The 17925-nt window shown below is 62.4% G+C and overlaps 1 protein-coding gene across 1 annotated transcript in view; it reads right to left on the bottom strand.

The window, feature by feature from the left end:
- Positions 1 to 17925, bottom strand: part of PTPN13 (protein tyrosine phosphatase non-receptor type 13) — a 161889-nt gene that overhangs the window by 30762 nt on the left and 113202 nt on the right. Inside the window, exons 26-34 of the mRNA XM_054172520.1 lie at positions 17006 to 17091; positions 14033 to 14195; positions 10819 to 11033; positions 9206 to 9304; positions 6167 to 6498; positions 4066 to 4243; positions 3234 to 3392; positions 2298 to 2469; positions 805 to 1015 (exon numbers count right to left, since the gene is read on the bottom strand). Coding sequence (XP_054028495.1) covers positions 805 to 1015; positions 2298 to 2469; positions 3234 to 3392; positions 4066 to 4243; positions 6167 to 6498; positions 9206 to 9304; positions 10819 to 11033; positions 14033 to 14195; positions 17006 to 17091 — 1615 coding nt within the window. The remainder of the gene's footprint in view (positions 1 to 804; positions 1016 to 2297; positions 2470 to 3233; positions 3393 to 4065; positions 4244 to 6166; positions 6499 to 9205; positions 9305 to 10818; positions 11034 to 14032; positions 14196 to 17005; positions 17092 to 17925) is intronic.

Here is a 17925-nt window from a genome sequence, read left to right as displayed (position 1 = left end):
GCACAGGCAGTGAGGGAGGCCAAGCACTGCTAGCTGGAACCACAGGGTGGCAGGGGATGGAAGGGACCCCTGGAGATCATCCAGTCCAGCCCCTGGCCAAGCAGCATCACCTAGAAGGGCACCCAGGAGCACAGCCAGCAGGGTTCTGAATGTCCCCAGAGATGGAGACTCCACCACCCCTCTGGGCAGCCTGCCCCAGGCCTCCCTCCCCCTTACAGCACAGAAGTTCCTCCTCATGCTCAGATCAGCTTCTGCTGTTCCACTTTGTGCCCTTCCCCCTTGTGCTGTCCCTGGGCACCACTGAGCAGAGCCTGGCCCCATCCCCCTGACCCCCACCCTTGAAGGATTGATCAGCATTGATCAGGTCCCCCTCAGGCTGCTCTGCTCCAGGCTCAACAGCCCCAGGGCTCTCAGCCTCTCCTCCCCAGAGCTCTTCCAGTGCCCTCAGCAGCTTTGGAGCCCTTTGCTGTGCCCTCTGCACCAAGTCCCTGCCCTTGGGCTGTGCAGCCCAGAGCTGGACACAGTGCTCCAGCTGTGGCCTCAGCAGGGCAGAGCAGAGGGCCAGGAGAACCTCTCTCACCTGCTGGCCACAACTCTCCTGGATGCAGCCCAGGAGTCCCTTGGCCTTCTTGGCCACCAGGGCACATTGCTGGCTCAGGGTCACCCTGCTGGCCCCCAGCACTCCCAGCTGCCTTGCCCCAGAGCTGCTCTGCAGCAGCTCAGCCCCAGCCTCTTGTCCATGCACTCATTCAGTGACAGGAGGACAACAAGCAGCCCAGGGGGGTGTGCTCTGGGGAGCCATACCTGGTTGCTTTGAGCACCACTTTTGGGAGGTGTGTTTCCAGCATCCTTTTGGCTTCTTTCAGAGTCATCCCCTGGGTACTTACTCCATTAATGTAATGGATAATATCTAGTGCATGGAGACTCTCCTCTCTGGCAGCAGCAGAGCTGGGGACAATGTCACTGATGTACACCACTTGGTAAAGGCTGTCATGACCTCCTGACAACAGCAAACCTTGAGAGGGCAGAGGGAGGGCAAAGGGAAACCAAAAGAATCAAAGCCTTTCATAGAGGCACAGAGAGCTCTGTGCTGGAAGGGAGCTGCAGAGCCCCTGCAGGCCAAGCCCCTGCCCTCAGCAGGGACATCCTCCCCTGCAGCAGCTTGCCCAGAGCCCTCTCCAGCCTCCCCTGCAAGCTCTCCAGCCATGGGGCCACAACCACCTCCCTGGGCAACCTCTTGCAGGCTTCCAGCAGCCTCCTGGGGCACAACTTGTTCCTCACATCCAAGCTCCAGCTGCTCTGCTCTCATCTCAACCCATTGCCCCTGGGGCTGTCCCTGCAGCCCTTTGGCAGCAGTCCCTCTGCAGCCTGCTTGCAGCCCCTGCAGGGACTGGCAGCTGCTCTGGGCTCTGCCTGCAGCCTTCTCTTCTGCAGGCTCAACACCCCCAGCTCCCTCAGCCTGTCCCCAGGGCAGAGCTGCTCCAACCCCCTTAGCATCTTGCTGGCCTCCTCTGGAGCCTCTCCCTCAGCTCCAGCTCCCTCCTGTGCTGAGGGCTCCAGAGCTGGCCCCAGCCCTGCAGGTGAGGTCTCCCCAGGGCAGAGCAGAGGGGCAGGATCCCTCTCTCCAGCTCTGGCCCCAGCCCTGCAGGTGAGGTCTCCCCAGAGCAGAGCAGAGGGGCAGGATCCCTCTCTCCAGCTCTGGCCCCAGCCCTGCAGGTGAGGTCTCCCCAGGGCACAGCAGAGGGGCAGGATCCCTCTCTCCAGCTCTGGCCCCAGCCCTGCAGGTGAGGTCTCCCCAGGGCAGAGCAGAGGGGCAGGATCCCTCTCTCCAGCTCTGGCCCCAGCCCTGCAGGTGAGGTCTCCCCAGAGCAGAGCAGAGGGGCAGGATCCCTCTCTCCAGCTCTGGCCCCAGCCCTGCAGGTGAGGTCTCCCCAGGGCAGAGCAGAGGGGCAGGATCCCTCTCTCCAGCTCTGGCCCCAGCCCTGCAGGTGAGGTCTCCCCAGGGCAGAGCAGAGGGGCAGGATCCCTCTCTCCAGCTCTGGCCCCAGCCCTGCAGGTGAGGTCTCCCCAGGGCAGAGCAGAGGGGCAGGATCCCTCTCTCCAGCTCTGGCCCCAGCCCTGCAGGTGAGGTCTCCCCAGGGCACAGCAGAGGGGCAGGATCCCTCTCTCCAGCTCTGGCCACCCTGCTTTGGGTGCAGCCCAGGCTGCCCTTGGCCTCCTGTGCTGCAGCCTCACCCTGCCTGCTCCCTGGAAAGCAAACTGGTGCCTGAGGGCAGGGAGCAGGATGCTGGTGTTACCTAGCTCCTCGTTGTGGCAGGTCAGGGTGATGTCAGGCAGCAGGTGGGGCAGGACTGGCATCTTGGGCAGCTCCAGCACCCGGCCCAGCACCAGCCGCACGGTGCGGGGGGCGGCGCGCAGGAAGCTGACGGCGTCGGTGTGGCTCATGCTGGTGACATCCAGGTCATTCACCTGGGGGGACAGAGCCACACACACCTCCTGCTGGGACTCAGGCACTCCACACAACCACAGAGTCACAGCATCAACCAGGCTGGAAAAGACCTCAGAGCTCACCAAGTCCAAGCTGTGACCTAGTCCCCAACCCCTGACAGCTAAACCCTGGCTCCAAGGGCCACAGCCAAGCCTTGCCTGAACACCTCCAGGGCTGGGGACTCCACCACCTCCCTGGGCAGCTCATCCCAGTGGCCAATTCCTCTTGCTGGGAAGAATTTCTTCCTAACATCCAGCCTAAACCTCCCCTGGCACAGCTTGAGACTGTGTCCTCTTGTTCTGCTGCTGGGGGCCTGGCAGAAGACACCAACCCCCAGCTGGCTCCAACCTCCCTGCAGGGAGTTGCAGAGAGCAAGAAGGTCTCCCCTGAGCCTCCTCTTCTGCAGGCTAAGCAACCCCAGCTCCCTCAGCCTCTCCTCACAGGGCTGTGCCCCAGACCCCTCCCCAGCCTTGTGCCCCAGACCCCTCCCCAGCTTTGTTGCCCTTCTCTGGACACCTTCCAGCAGCTCAACCTCTTTCCTACCCTCAGGAGCCCAGAGCTGGACACAGGACTCAAGCTGTGGCCTCAGCAGTGCTGAGCACAGGGCACAAGGACTTCCCTGCTCCTGCTGGCCACACTCTGCCTGACCCAGGCCAGGCTGCCCTTGGGCACACTGCTGGCTCCTGTTCAGCCAGCTGTCAATCAGCTCCCCCAGGTCCCTTGCTGTTTGGCAGCTCCCCCTCACCTTGATCAGCCTGTCTCCAGGCTGCAGCCTCCCATCACTCTTGGCAGGGTCCTGGACAATGTCATGGATGTAGCAGCCAACGTTGTCACTGCCTTTGGTCACTGTGAAGCCCAGGCTGCCCTTCTCTGACTTGGTCATGGTGACTTGGAGCTCAGCTTCCTGGGGGCAGGGGACAGCACTTTGAGCACAGCAACTCCAAAGCCTCCCTGACCTCAGGGCAGTCACAGCCAGCCAGCTGAGGTGCAACACAGCTTCCCAAGCCAGGTGTCCCAGCAGGCTCAGCCCAGCTGCTTCCAAGCCTCTGCAGAGAGGCCTAAGGAGAGTTTGCTCCTGCTGCCAATGGAGTGTGGCCTAGACCAGCTCTGCAGCCCCCACAGACCCCACAGCTGAGGAACACCAGGGCTCAGGTGCCAGGTTTTGTTCAGCCTGTGAAGAGACTGTAGGGTAATTGTGATTGGAACAGACCTTGAGGCTCACCCAGTCCAGTTTAAGGCCATGGAAGGGGTTTTAGCTGGAGAAGGCCTTCAAGCTGAGCTTCTGTTGCTTTGCTTTTACTTCACATTAACATCTCAGAGGGGGACAGAAGTGTGGTGAGCAAAGCCCTTGCAGCTCACCCAGCCCAAGCAAGGCTGGGGATAAACCACAGCCCTCAGCACCACAGCTCTGACACACCTGCAGGGATGGGCCCTCAACCCCCTCCCTGGGCAGCCTGGCTTGGAGAACTCCTCACTTCTGCCCAGTCCCCTCCAGCCCATGGCCAAGCCAACTTCCAGCTGGCCACAGCAGCAGGCAGGGACCTCTCTGGTACTGAAGGACAGGAAAAGGCACTTACTGGCTCATACTCCTCAGGGCCTTTCTCCAGCTGGCTGAGGAGGGAATCCATTCCTGCCAGGGCTGGGGCTGGCTCAGCAGCAGGAGCAGCAGCAGCAGAGTCCTTCAGCAGAAGAGATGTGGGAAGCTCAGGAGCAGTCCTGCAGGTTGGGGTGGGTGGCAAATCCAACAGCAGATCACTGCAGAGAAACAAGCAGAAACAACCCCCCCACCCCCAAGGGTCAGCTTCTGGAAGGTGGCTGCCAGCCAGGGCTGAGGGCATGGAGCACTCCTGACTGACCTAAGCATCAGCCCCAAAAGAGAGGATTTCTCTGAGTGGCTCCAAGAAACTGGCTTTGCACCCAGCTCCTGCAGCACAGGGGAGGTCAGTGACACAGAATCACTCAATGGTGAGGGCTGGAAGGGACCCCTGGAGGTCATCCAGTCCAACTCCCCTCCAGCCTCAACCTCCCCTGGCACAGCTTGAGACTGTGTCCTCTTGTTCTGGGGCTGGGGGCCTGGCAGAAGAGCCCAACCCCCAGCTGGCTCCAACCTCCCTGCAGGGAGCTGTGGAGAGCAAGGAGGTCTGCCCTTCTTATGGGATCATTAAGGCTGCAAAAGACCTCTGAGATCCTCATCCTGGCACTTCTGAGCTGCTCTGGGTGCAGAGCATCTGCCCTGAACAGGGTCACAGATAACTGAGTGCAGTGGTGGTGACTCTGGATTTCATGGAACCATGCTAGGGGTTGGGAGGGACACCTGGAGCTCATCCAGTCCAAGCCCCCTGCCAGAGCAGGGCACCCAGGGCAGGGCACCCAGGAACACATCCAGGTGGGTTTGGAAAGCCTCCAGAGCAGGAGACTCCACAACCTCTCTGGCAGCCTGCTCCAGGCTCCAGCAGCCTCACCCCAAAGCAGTTTCTCCTCCTGCTGAGGTGGAACCTCCTGGCTCCCAGTCTGTGTCCTCTGCCCCTCATCCTGTCCCAGAACACCACTGCAAAGAGCCTGGCCCCTGCTGCTTGCCCCCCACCCCTCAGCTCTTCATCAACATCCCTAAGCTCTCCTCCCAGGCTGCTCTCCTCCAGGCTAACCACCCCCAGGGCTCTCAGCCTCTCCTCTTGGGGTAGCTTTAGGCCATGCCTTTAAAATGTAGCTGCCAACTGAGTGAGTCTGGCTGAAAAGTCACTGCTGGGGGGAAGCTCCAACCCAGCACACCTCCTCCCCAGGATGTTCCAGGCCCTTCATCATCCTCCCAGCCTCCTGTGGATTCCCTGCAGTATTTTCCTGCTCCTCTTGAACTGGGGAAGCCCAGAACTGGGCACACTGCTCCAGATGTGATCTCACCACGGCAGAGTAGTGGGGGGACGAGAAGCTCCTCCTGGCCTCACTCTTCCTGCCACCCCCCAGGATGCCCTTGGCCTTGCTGGCCACATTGCTGCCCCATGGAGAGCTTCCTGCCCATAAGGACTCCTGAGGTCCCCCTCCATGGAGCTGCCTTTCCAGCAGGGCAGCCCTTGACTACCACTGGTGCTGCTCTTCCCCACAGTCTCACAGTCTCACAGTATAACCAAGGTTGGAAGAGACCCCAAGGATCATCAAGTCCAACCTGTCCCAACAGACCTCATGGCCAGACCATGGCACCAAGTGCCACATCCAATCCCCTCTGGAACACCTCCAGGGATGGTGACTCCACCACCTCCCTGGGCAGCACATCCCAATGCTGAACGACTCGCTCGGTGAAGAACTTTCTCCTTACCTTGAGTCTAAACCTGCCCTGGCACAGCTTGAGACTGTGTCCTCTTGTTCTGGTGCTGGTTGCCTGGGAGAAGAGACCAACCCCTTCCTGTCTACAACCACCTTTCAGGGTGGCAATGAGGTCACCCCTGAGCCTTCTCTTCTCCAGGCTAAGCAACCCCAGCTCCCTCAGCCTCTCCTCACAGGGCTGTGCCCCAGACCCCTCCCCAGCCTTGCTGCCCTTCTCTGGACACCTTCAAGTGTCTCGATGTCCTTCTTAAGCTGAGGGGCCCAGAACTGGACACAGCACTCAAGGTGTGGCCTAACCAACGCAGAGCACAGGGGCAGGTGCAGGGCTCGCCCTCGGGGGAAGAGCCAGGAGCAACTCACCCGTGCCGCAGCTCTGCCCTGCCGGCAGCCCCCGGCTCGGCGTGCGGGGCGGCGCGGGCGGCCTGCCCCTGCGCTGCCCGAGCCTGGCTCCCAGCTTCACCCGCAGCTGGGCACCCCGCAGGTCGCCCCTGCGCTGCGGGCTCCAGCCCCTCCTCGTCGGCGCTCCCGCTGCTGGCGCTGTAGCTGTCTCGCCGGGAGGGGGAGGCGAGGCTCCGGCCGCCCAGCTCGGCGGCGTCGTTCTCGTCCGAGCTGTCGCCCTGCTCGCCGCTGCCCGCGCCGCAGCCGCCTCTGCTGGCCTCGGGGAACGCTTGCAGGGGGCACTGGATGGGGGGCTGGAGAGAGCGAGGCCGTTCAACCCATCACACTCCGCACTCCGGGGGCGCAAGGAGGCTGCCAGCAGCTCCCCGCAGCCGCCGGGCAGGGGCTGCCCCACGCCCCGGCTGCCTCTGCCGCCTCCAGCTTCAGCTCAGCCTCTCCCCCAGCACCACTGAGCAGCCCAGCCCTCATGGATGACCCTCTGAGCAACCCCCAGCACCACTGAGCAGCCCAGCCCTCATGGAGGACCCTCTGAGCAACCCCCAGCACCACTGAGCAGCCCAGCCCTCATGAATGACCCTCTGAGCAACCCCCAGCACCACTGAGCAGCCCAGCCCTCATGGAGGACCCTCTGAGCAGCCCAGCCCTCATGGATGACCCTCTGAGCAACCCCCAGCACCACTGAGCAGCCCAGCCCTCATGAATGACCCTCTGAGCAACCCCCAGCACCACTGAGCAGCCCAGCCCTCATGGATGACCCTCTGAGCAGCCCAGCCCTCATGGATGACCCTCTGAGCAACCCAGCCCTCATGGATGACCCTCTGAGCAGCCCAGCCCTCATGGATGACCCTCTGAGCAACCCAGCCCTCATGGATGACCCTCTGAGCAACCCCCAGCACCACTGAGCAGCCCAGCCCTCATGGATGACCCTCTGAGCAACCCAGCCCTAATGATTGACCCTCTGAGCAACCCAGCCCTCATGGAGGACCCTCTGAGCAACCCCCAGCACCACTGAGCAGCCCAGCCCTCATGGATGACCCTCTGAGCAACCCCCAGCACCACTGAGCATCCCAGCCCTCATGGATGACCCTCTGAGCAACCCAGCCCTCATGGATGACCCTCTGAGCAACCCAGCCCTAATGATTGACCCTCTGAGCAACCCAGCCCTCATGGAGGACCCTCTGAGCAACCCCCAGCACCACTGAGCAGCCCAGCCCTCATGGAGGACCCTCTGAGCAACCCCCAGCACCACTGAGCAGCCCAGCCCTCATGGATGACCCTCTGAGCAGCCCAGCCCTCATGGATGATCCTCTGAGCAGCCCAGCCCTCATGGATGACCCTCTGAGCAACCCCCAGCACCACTGAGCAGCCCAGCCCTCATGGATGACCCTCTGAGCAGCCCAGCCCTCATGGATGATCCTCTGAGCAACCCAGCCCTAATGATTGACCCTCTGAGCAACCCCCAGCACCACTGAGCGACCCAGCCCTCATGGATGACCCTCTGAGCAGCCCAGCCCTCATGGATGACCCTCTGAGCAGCCCAGCCCTCATGGAGGACCCTCTGAGCAGCCCAGCCCTCATGGAGGACCCTCTGAGCAACCCCCAGCACCACTGAGCAGCCCAGCCCTCATGGATGACCCTCTGAGCAATCCCCAGCACCACTGAGCAGCCCAGCCCTCATGGATGACCCTCTGAGCAGCCCAGCCCTCATGGATGACCCTCTGAGCAGCCCAGCCCTCATGGATGACCCTCTGAGCAGCCCAGCCCTCATGGATGACCCTCTGAGCAACCCCCAGCACCACTGAGCATCCCAGCCCTCATGGATGACCCTCTGAGCAGCCCAGCCCTCATGGATGACCCTCTGAGCAGCCCAGCCCTCATGGATGACCCTCTGAGCAACCCCCAGCACCACTGAGCAGCCCAGCCCTCATGGATGACCCTCTGAGCAACCCAGCCCTCATGGATGACCCTCTGAGCAACCAAGCCCTCATGGATGACCCTCTGAGCAGCCCAGCCCTCATGGATGACCCTCTGAGCAGCCCAGCCCTCATGAATGAACCTCTGAGCAGCCCAGCCCTCATGGATGACCCTCTGAGCAGCCCAGCCCTCATGGATGACCCTCTGAGCAACCCCCAGCACCACTGAGCAACCCAGCCCTCATGGAGGACCCTCTGAGCAACCCCCAGCACCACTGAGCAGCCCAGCCCTCATGGATGACCCTCTGAGCAGCCCAGCCCTCATGGATGACCCTCTGAGCAACCCAGCCCTCATGGATGACCCTCTGAGCAGCCCAGCCCTCATGGATGACCCTCTGAGCAGCCCAGCCCTCATGGATGACCCTCTGAGCAGCCCAGCCCTCATGGATGACCCTCTGAGCAGCCCAGCCCTCATGGATGACCCTCTGAGCAGCCCAGCCCTCACGGATGACCCTCTGAACTGTGCACAGAACACAGAGTCAGCCAGGCTGGAAGAGACCTCAGAGCTCATCCAGTCCAACCTCTCCCCCAGCACCACCTGATCAGCTCAGCCATGGCACCAAGGGCCTCAGCCAGGCTCTTCCTAAACACCTCCAGGGATGGGGACTCCACCACCTCCCTGGGCAGCTCATTCCCATGGCCAGTCTCTCTTGCTGGGAAGAACTTTCTCCTCCCCTCCAGCCTAAACCTCCCCTGGCACAGCTTGAGACTGTGTCCTCTTGTTCTGCTGCTGGGGGCCTGGCAGAAGACACCAACCCCCAGCTGGCTCCAACCTCCCTGCAGGGAGCTGCAGAGAGCAAGAAGGTCTCCCCTGAGCCTCCTCTTCTGCAGGCTAAGCAACCCCAGCTCCCTCAGCCTCTCCTCACAGGCTGTGCCCCAGCCCCCTCCCCAGCCCTGTGCCCCAGCCCCCTCCCCAGCCCTGTTGGACTGCCAGAGGTCTTTCCCAGCCCGCAGGCTCCTCTGCTTCCCCTCCTGTCCCTCCCCCCTGCCCCGCAGCTGCAGGCAGCAGTGAGGCCATGCTGCTCACCAGCAGGCAGGGGTCGAGCTGGGGCAGCGCTCCGGCGGGGGGCCGGCACAGCAGCAGAGACACCTCTGGAGAGGTTCCCCTCAGGGCAGAGACAACTTCCTGCGGGCACAGTGGCATCTGGCATGAGGCACAGCCCTTCCCCCCCCCTCCCCCAGCCTGGCAGAGCCCAGGTCTGGCTGCTGAGTGTGGTGGGTTGACATTTGCCCCCTCCCCCCTCCCCCAGCCCAGCTCAGCTGGCAGCAGGTGAGAGCTGTGGTCACAAGCAGCAGGACAGCCTGGAGTGGAAGGCACTTCCACCACTGGCAGGGGCTCACAGCTCACAGAGAGCACAGGCACCCCCCCTGGTCAAAGACAGGGCAGCTGCTAGCAGCTTCTCCCTCCCCTGCCCCCTCCCCAACCCCCCCTGTCCACAAGAGGGATAAGGGAAAGAAGCAGAGAGGTGTCAGAACTTAGCCAGAACAGTGCAGCCAAGGGCAAGCAGGAGCCAGTTAGTACCTGCCAGCCCCAGGAAGAGGGAAGGGAGAAAAGGGAGAGGAGAGGTTCAGAGGGGAGAGGAGAGGGGGGAGGGGAGGGGAAGGAAAGGGAGGGGAAGGGAGGGGAAGGGAAGGGAGGGGAAGGGAGGGGAAGGGAGGGGAAGGGAGGGGAAGGGAGGGGAAGGGAGGGGAAGGGAGGGAGGGGGAGGGAGGGTGAGGGTTAGGGGAAGGGAGGGGCAGGGAGGGGGAGGGAGGGGCAGGGAGGGGCAGGGAGGGGCAGGGAGGGGGAGGGAGGGGCAGGGAGGGGAGGGGAAGGGAGGGAGGGGAGGGGAGGGGAGGGGAGGGGAGGGGAGGGGAGGGGAGGGGAGGGGAGGGGAGGGGAGGGGAGGGGAGGGGAGGGGAAGGGAGGGGAGGGGAGGGGAGGGGAGGGGAAGGGAGGGGAAGGGAGGGGAAGGGAGGGGAAGGCAGGGGAAGGGAGGGGAAGGGAGGGGAAGGGAGGGGAAGGGAGGGGAAGGGAGGGGAAGGGAGGGGAAGGGAGGGGAAGGGAGGGGAAGGGAGGGGAAGGGAGGGGAAGGGAGGGGAAGGGAGGGGAAGGGAGGGGAGGGAGGGGAGGGGAGGGGAGAGGAGGGAGGGGAGGGGAGGGGAGAGGAGGGAGGGGAGGGGAGGGGAGGGGAGGGGAGGGGAAGGAAAGGGAGGGGAAGGGAGGGGAAGGGAAGGGAGGGGAAGGGAGGGGAGGGGAAGGGAGGGGAAGGGAGGGGAAGGGAGGGGAAGGGAGGGGAAGGGAGGGGAAGGGAGGGGAAGGGAGGGAGGGGAGGGGAGGGGAGGGGAGGGAGAGGAGGGGAGAGGAGGGGAGAGGAGGGAGGGGACGGGAGGGAGGGGAGGGGAAGGGAGGGGAAGGGAGGGGAAGGGAGGGGAAGGGAGGGGAAGGGAGGGGAAGGGAGGGGAAGGGAGGGGAAGGGAGGGAGGGGATTCCTGTGCAGAGCAGTGCCAGGGCAGCTATCTCCCCCGCAGGCTGTTCGGAGCCATCCCTGCTTTCCCTCCCCCCGCCCCGCAGAGCTCTCCTCCCCTGCGGCCGCTCCCCTGCCGGCAGCGGGGCAGAGCTGACAGGCACAGCCCGGGGCCCCCCCCCCCGGTACCGACCTGCTGGGAGAGGCCCCCGAGGGGGGCGCCGTTGACCCGCAGGATGATGTCCCCCACCTGGAGCTGGCCGCTCTCGGCCGCCGGCTGCCCGGGGAACAGCTTCTTGACCCGCACCAGGCTGCAGCCCGGCTGCGCGGCGCCCGGCTCGGCCGCACGGCAGAAGCTGAAGCCCAGCCCGGAGCTGTTCTTCAGCAGCTTCACCTCGAAGGTGTTCTCTGCAAGGGGGGAAGCAGCTGCTGGTGCCCCGGGGCAGCGCTGCCCCCTCGCAGCCCCATCCACGAGAGCCACCCCGGCTGCAGCAGGGCTGCCCGGGGCGGCCGGCCGGGCATGACGGCAGCCACGCCGCACAGCCAGCCGGGGCACCTCCAGGCTGGGACAGAGAGGGGCCTGGGGGTGCTGGGGGACAGCAGCTGAACAGGAGCCTGCAGTGTGCCCAGGGGGCCAGGAAGGCCAAGGGCAGCCTGGCCTGGGGCAGGCAGAGTGTGGCCAGCAGGAGCAGGGAAGTCCTTGTGCCCTGTGCTCAGCACTGCTGAGGCCACAGCTTGAGTCCTGTGTCCAGCTCTGGGCTCCTGAGGGTAGGAAAGAGGTTGAGCTGCTGGAAGGTGTCCAGAGAAGGGCAACAAAGCTGGGGAGGGGTCTGGGGCACAAGGCTGGGGAGGGGTCTGGGGCACAAGGCTGGGGAGGGGTCTGGGGCACAGCCCTGTGAGGAGAGGCTGAGGGAGCTGGGGTTGCTTAGCCTGCAGAAGAGGAGGCTCAGGGGAGACCTTCTTGCTCTCTGCAACTCCCTGCAGGGAGGTTGGAGCCAGCTGGGGGTTGGTCTCTTCTCCTAGGCCCCCAGCAGCAGAACAAGAGGACACAGTCTCAAGCTGTGCCAGGGGAGGTTGAGGCTGGAGGGGAGGAAGAAATTCTTCATAGAGAGTTTGACCATTGGGATGTGCTGCCCAGGGAGGTGGTGGAGTCCCCATCCCGGGAGGTGTTCAGGAGGAGACTTGATGGGGTGCTTAGATGGTGCTGGATGATAGGTTGGACTTGATGGTCTTGAGGATCTCTTCCAACCTGGTTGATTCTATTCTATTCTATTCTATTCTATTCTATTCTATTCTATTCTATTCTATTCTATTCTATTCCATTCCATCCCATCCCATCCCATCCCATCCCATCCCATCCCATCCCATTCCACCCCCAAGGGAGTGTGGCAAAGAGCAGAGCAACGCAGCCCCCCCTGGCCCTCAGTGAGAGCAGCTGCTGGAGCTCCAGGCAGACAGGAAGGCCAATAGCTATCTTGCAGTGGCTTCCCCACCTGGGCAGGCTTCCCTCCACCTCCACAGGCCTCCAGCAAGTGAAGCTGAGCTATGCCAACCTCTAGTCAGCTCTGTAAAGCCCTCTTCTCTCTCCATCCCCCTCTTGATGTCTGCTCTCACCTAGCCAGGACCAGCAGGACCTGCAGCAGCCCTCATTTATGACCATCTGAACTGTGTACAGAATGCAGAATCAACCAGGTTGGAAAAGACCTCAGAGCTCATCCAGTCCAACCTCTCCCCCAGCACCATCTGATCAATTCAACCATGGCACCAAGGGCCTCATCCAGGCTCTTCCTGAATACCTCCAGGGATGAGGACTCCACCACCTCCCTGGGCAGCTCATCCCAGTGGCCAATCTCTCTTGCTGGGAAGAATTTCTTCCTCACCTCCAGCCTAAACCTCCCCTGGCACAGCTTGAGACTGTGTCCTCTTGTTCTGCTGCTGGGGGCCTGGCAGAAGAGACCAACCCCCAGCTGGCTCCAACCTCCCTGCAGGGAGTTGCAGAGAGCAAGAAGGTCTCCCCTGAGCCTCCTCTTCTGCAGGCTAAGCAACCCCAGCTCCCTCAGCCTCTCCTCACAGGGCTGTGCCCCAGACCCCTCCCCAGCCTTGTGCCCCAGACCCCTCCCCAGCTTTGTTGCCCTTCTCTGGACACCTTCCAGCAGCTCAACCTCTTTCCTAGCCTCAGGAGCCCAGAGCTGGACACAGGACTCAAGGTTTAACCTCTCCTGGTCACCCCTCAGCAGCCCCAGGGACAGCAGCCTCCCTTTTACTCCAGCCTTGCTGCAACCCTGGCCTGCAAGGCTGGGGACACTGGGGAGAGAAAGCCCCCAGTGAGACAGCAACCAGCTAACAGCAACCACACAGAGCTGCCCAGATGGGAGGAGACCTCTTCAAGAGCAGAGGCACAGCACAAAAGGGCAGGAGGCTGCATCATGGAGAGGGCTTGCTGCAGACTGCTGCCAGCTGTTTCTCATCTCTGTCTTGGGAGAAAAATAATCCCCATGGCCAAAGGATGCTTTGAGAGCTCAGAGGGTTGGTCCAGGCTGGAAGGGACCTCCAAAGCTCACCCAGTCTGACCTCCCCACAGTCTGCAGGGACATCCTCATCTGGATCAGGCTGCACAGGGCCTCGTTGAGCCTCACCGTGAGTATCCCCAGGGATGGGGCCTCAACCACCTCCCTGGGCAGCCTGTTCCAGTGTTACAGGATCATAGAATCACTCAGGGTTGGAAGGGACCACAAGGAGCATCCAGTTCCAACCCCCCTGCCATGGGCAGGGACACCCCACACTAGATCAGGCTGCCCAGAGCCTCATCCAGCCTGGGCTTAAACACCTCCAGGGCTGGGGCCCCAACCACCTCCCTGGACAACCCATCCCAGGGCTTCACCACTCTGATGGGGAAGAACTTCCTCCTCACCTCCAGCCTCAATCTCCCCACCTCCAGCTTCAGTCCATTCCCCCCAGTCCTATCACTGCCTGAGAGCCTGAGCAGTCCCTCCCCAGCCTGCTTGTAGCCCCCTGCAGATACTGGAAGGCCACAATGAGGTCACCTCAGAGCCTTCTCCTCTCCAGACTGAACAGCCCCAACTCCTTCAACTCCTTCAGCAGTGTTCCACCACCCTCACAGTAAAGAACTTCATCCTGATACCCAATCTCAATCTGCCCTTCTCCAGTCTGAAGCCATTGCCCCTGGTGCTGTCCCTGCAGGCCTTTGCAAACAGCCTCTCTGCACCCTTCCTGTAGCCTCCTTCAGGTACTGGCAGGCTGCTATGAGCTCTCCCTGGAGCCTCCTCTGCTGCAGGCTGAACACCCCCAGCTCCCCCAGCCTGCCCTTGCAGCAGAGCTGATCCAACCCCCCCTGACCTTTTCCATGGCCCTCCTCTGGACCCTCTGCCTGCCCCCTGTGCCCCCACCTGGAGTGACAAAGCTGTAATCTCTGGCGTGGGAGGTCCTCGTGGCTGCTTGCTCCTGGGCATCAGACTGCCCTGGGTGACTGGGAGGGGTGCCCTGGGGGGTCACTGGAGCATGAGCCTTGGCCACTGAAAGCTGACCCTTTTCCAGCAGCAGATGCACCACCTAGAGAGAGGAAACATTCCCCAGTTAACTGGGAGCACTCATGGAGACAGCAGAGTAGCTTCAGAGAGTCACAGAAGGTTAGGGGCAGGAAGGGAGCTGCAGAGCTCATCCAGCCCAAGCCCTGCCACAGCAGGGCACCCAGGGCAGGGCACCCAGAACACAGCCAGGGGGGGTTGGAACATCTCCAGAGCAGGAGGCTCCACAACCCCCCTGGGCAGCCTGCTCCAGGCCTCTGGCACCCTCCCAGGGAAAGAATTCTCCTCCTGTGCCCATGGCACTGCCTCTGGCTCAGCTTCCACCACTGCCCCTGGGGCTGGCACTGGGCAGCCCCCAGCAGAGCCTGGCTCCAGCCCCTGGGCACTGCCCCTGCACAGCTTCCTCCCCAGCACTGAGCTCCCCCTCAGGCTCCTCCTCTGCAAGCTGCAGAGCCCTCAGCTCCCTCAGGCTCTGCTGGGGAGGAAGATGTTCCCCTGGCTGCAGCAGCTCTGTGCCTCTGGGCTGGGCTCTCTGCAGCAGCTCCCTGAGCTCCTGCTGGAGCTGAGGGGCCCAGAGCTGGAGCCAAGATTGCAGCTGTGGCCTCAGCAGGGCAGAGCAGAGGGGCAGCAGAACCTCTCTGACCTCCTCCCCACAGCCCTCCTGCTGCAGCCCAGGCTGCCCTTGGCCTCCTTGGCTCCCACAGCACATTGCTGGCTCCTGGGCACCTCCCACCCCCCAGGACCCCCCAGGGCCTTTTCCCCTGCCCTGCCTGTACTTGATAGGGTCCAAAGTGTTACAGCAGCAAACTTCACAGCCACCTCCCTCCCCACACATCCTCCACTTGCTCCTCAGTTTAAGTGACAGCCTCCAGGACACACTCCTGGCCTCACAAGATAGCTGCCACCAAAGAGCAGGGCAGGGGCTTGCTCCAGTAAGGCTGTGGGGGGTGAAGAGGAGTCAGAGGCAGTGAGAACTGTCCAGGGAGCAGAGTGATGAATGGATGAATGAACACAAAGAGCAGCCCTCAGCAGCCCTGCAGAGGCTCTTTGCAGGTGTGCAGAGGCTTCCACACCTGGCTGGAAAAGATCCTTCAGCTCACCAAGTCCAGCCCTCAACAAAGCAGCCCCCATGAAGAGCAGCTTGTAGGGAATGGGGAGACAGCACTGAGAGTGCTGCAGACAGCAGGCCAGGACTCAAGGCTGCCAAGACAGGCTGCAGACACAGCTGCACACAGGCAGGGATTCAGGATTCAGGTGAGGGAACCATCAGTACCATGCTGCTACAGCTGCTTTCCAGCCCCTGCCCCTGGGCTTCCTTCCCTTCAAGCCCATGGTCAAGGGGAAACCAATCCCTTGCAGAGCTCCTGCCCACACACACAGCTAGAATGTCTGCAGGAGAGCAGAGAGGCTCAAGGCTCAGGAAGCCAAGGGGCCTAGGAAAGCACTTCCAGAGGCCCCAGGGCACTGGGGACAATTCCAGTCTTCAGGTTCCTTCACCTCTGCCACATCTTCTTCCCTCATGAAGGTCACAGAATGGGTTGGGGTGGAAGGGACCTCAAGGATCATCCAGTGCCAGCCCCCTGCCAAGGGCAGGGACACCTCCTACCAGCCCCAGCTTGCTCAAGGCCTCATCCAGCCTGGCCTTCAACACCTTCAAGGAGGGGAAAGCCACAGCCCCCCTGGGCAGCCTGTGCCAGAGTCTCCCCAGCCTCACTCTCAAGGATCTCTTCCTCCTCTCCACTCTCAGTCTCTCCTCTCCCAGCTCCAAGCCATTGTTCCTCAGCCTGGCACTCCCAGCCCTTGTCCAGAGTCCCTCTCCAGCTCTCCTGGAGCCCTTCAGGCACTGGAAGGCTGCTCTGAGGTCTGCCTGGAGCCCTCTTTTCCCCAGGCTGAACAGCCCCAGCTCTCCCAGCCTGGCCCCACAGGGGAGGTTCTCCACCATCTTCATGCAATATGTGGCACCTGTGGCTGAAGGCTCCCTGATCAAACCTGCACAGTGCTGAGAGCAGCACTCAGATCAGCACAGCTCCTCCTCACACACAGCTTTGTGCCCACAAACCTTGTTCTGCCTTCCCCACCTCTCTCCTCTCCCTTCCCCTACGAGAAGGCAGCCTCCATCAGATAGCTTCCACCAGGTAGTGGAAGGCAGCTCTGAGGTCTGCCTGGAGATGTGGCTGACTACAGAGTGAGAGACCCAGCTGGCCAAGGGCAGCCTGGCCTGGGTCAGGCAGAGTGTGGCCAGCAGGAGCAGGGAAGTCCTTGTGCCCTGTGCTCAGCACTGCTGAGGCCACAGCTTGAGTCCTGTGTCCAGCTCTGGGCTCCTGAGGGTAGGAAAGAGGTTGAGCTGCTGGAAGGTGTCCAGAGAAGGGCAACAAAGCTGGGGAGGGGTCTGGGGCACAGGGCTGGGGAGGGGTCTGGGGCACAGCCCTGTGAGGAGAGGCTGAGGGAGCTGGGGTTGCTTAGCCTGCAGAAGAGGAGGCTCAGGGGAGACCTTCTTGCTCTCTGCAGCTCCCTGCAGGGAGCTTGGAGCCAGCTGGGGGTTGGGCTCTTCTGCCAGGCCCCCAGCAGCAGAACAAGAGGACACAGTCTCAAGCTGTGCCAGGGGAGGTTGAGGCTGGAGGGGAGGAGAAAGTTCTTCCCAGCAAGAGGAATTGGCCACTGGGATGAGCTGCCCAGGGAGGTGGTGGAGTCCCCAGCCCTGGAGGTGTTCAAGAGGGGCTTGGATGTGGCACTTGGAGCCATGGGTTAGCCATGAGCTCTGTGGTGCCAGGTTGGACTTGCTGATCTCTGAGGTCTCTTCCAGCCTTGGTGGTTCTGTGCTGACTCTGTGCTTACCTGCCCAGTGTTCCTCAGTGTCTCCACAGCTTGCTTGTGGGTAGCACCTTCCAGGCTGATGCCATTGACGGAGAGGACACGGTCACCTGCCAGGGGGGGTCAGCAGCTCAGGAGGCAGAGCAGCAAGGCTCAGCCAGCAGTGCTGCAGACACCTTCCAGTGCCACACAGAAAGCAGAGCTCTCCCTCCCCTCCCCTCCCTGCTCTTGAGGCAAGAAAGAAACTTTGCAACGGAGCCCCAGAGCTGCAGTGAGCAATTTGAAGGCCATGGAAGGGTTCAGCCTTCAAGCTGAGCTTCTGCTGCTTTGCTTTTACTTCACATTAAAATGTCAGAGAGGAACAGAAGTGTGGTGAGCAAAGCCCTTGCAGCTCACCCAGCCCAACCACTCCCTGCCTCTGCCCAGGCTGGGGCTGAGCCATGGCCTCAGCACCACAGCTCTGGAAACCCCTCCAGGGATGGGCATCCAACCCCCTCCCTGGGCAGCCTGGGCCAGGCTTGCAGAACCCTTGCAGCCAAGAAGTTTCTTCTCCTCTCCAACCTAAGCCTCCCCTGGGGCAGCCTGAGGCCATTGCCTCTCCTCCTGGCCCTTGTTCCTGGGGAGCAGAGCCCAACCCCCCCTGGCTGCAGCCTCCTCTCAGGGAGCTGCAGAGAGCAAGGAGGTCTCCCTCAGCCTCCTCTGCTCCACACTCCCCACCCCCAGCTCCCTCAGCTGCTCCTCCCCAGCCCTCTTCCCCAGACCCTTCCCCACCTTTCCTGCCCTTCCCTGGCCCTGCTCCAGCTCCTCAAGCTCCTTCTGGCAGCCAGGAGCCCAAAGCTGAGCCCAGCCCTCAAGCTGTGGCCTCCCCAGTGCTGAGCCCAGGGGCACAATCCCTGCCCTGCTGCTGCTGCCCACACCACTGCTGCTCCAGCCCAGGCTGCTGC

This window comes from Dryobates pubescens, chromosome 24 (assembly GCF_014839835.1).
Source record: "Dryobates pubescens isolate bDryPub1 chromosome 24, bDryPub1.pri, whole genome shotgun sequence".
NCBI lineage: Eukaryota > Metazoa > Chordata > Aves > Piciformes > Picidae > Dryobates > Dryobates pubescens.
Note: the sequence above shows the minus strand (reverse complement) of the source record. Positions and strands in the feature narration are given on the sequence as shown.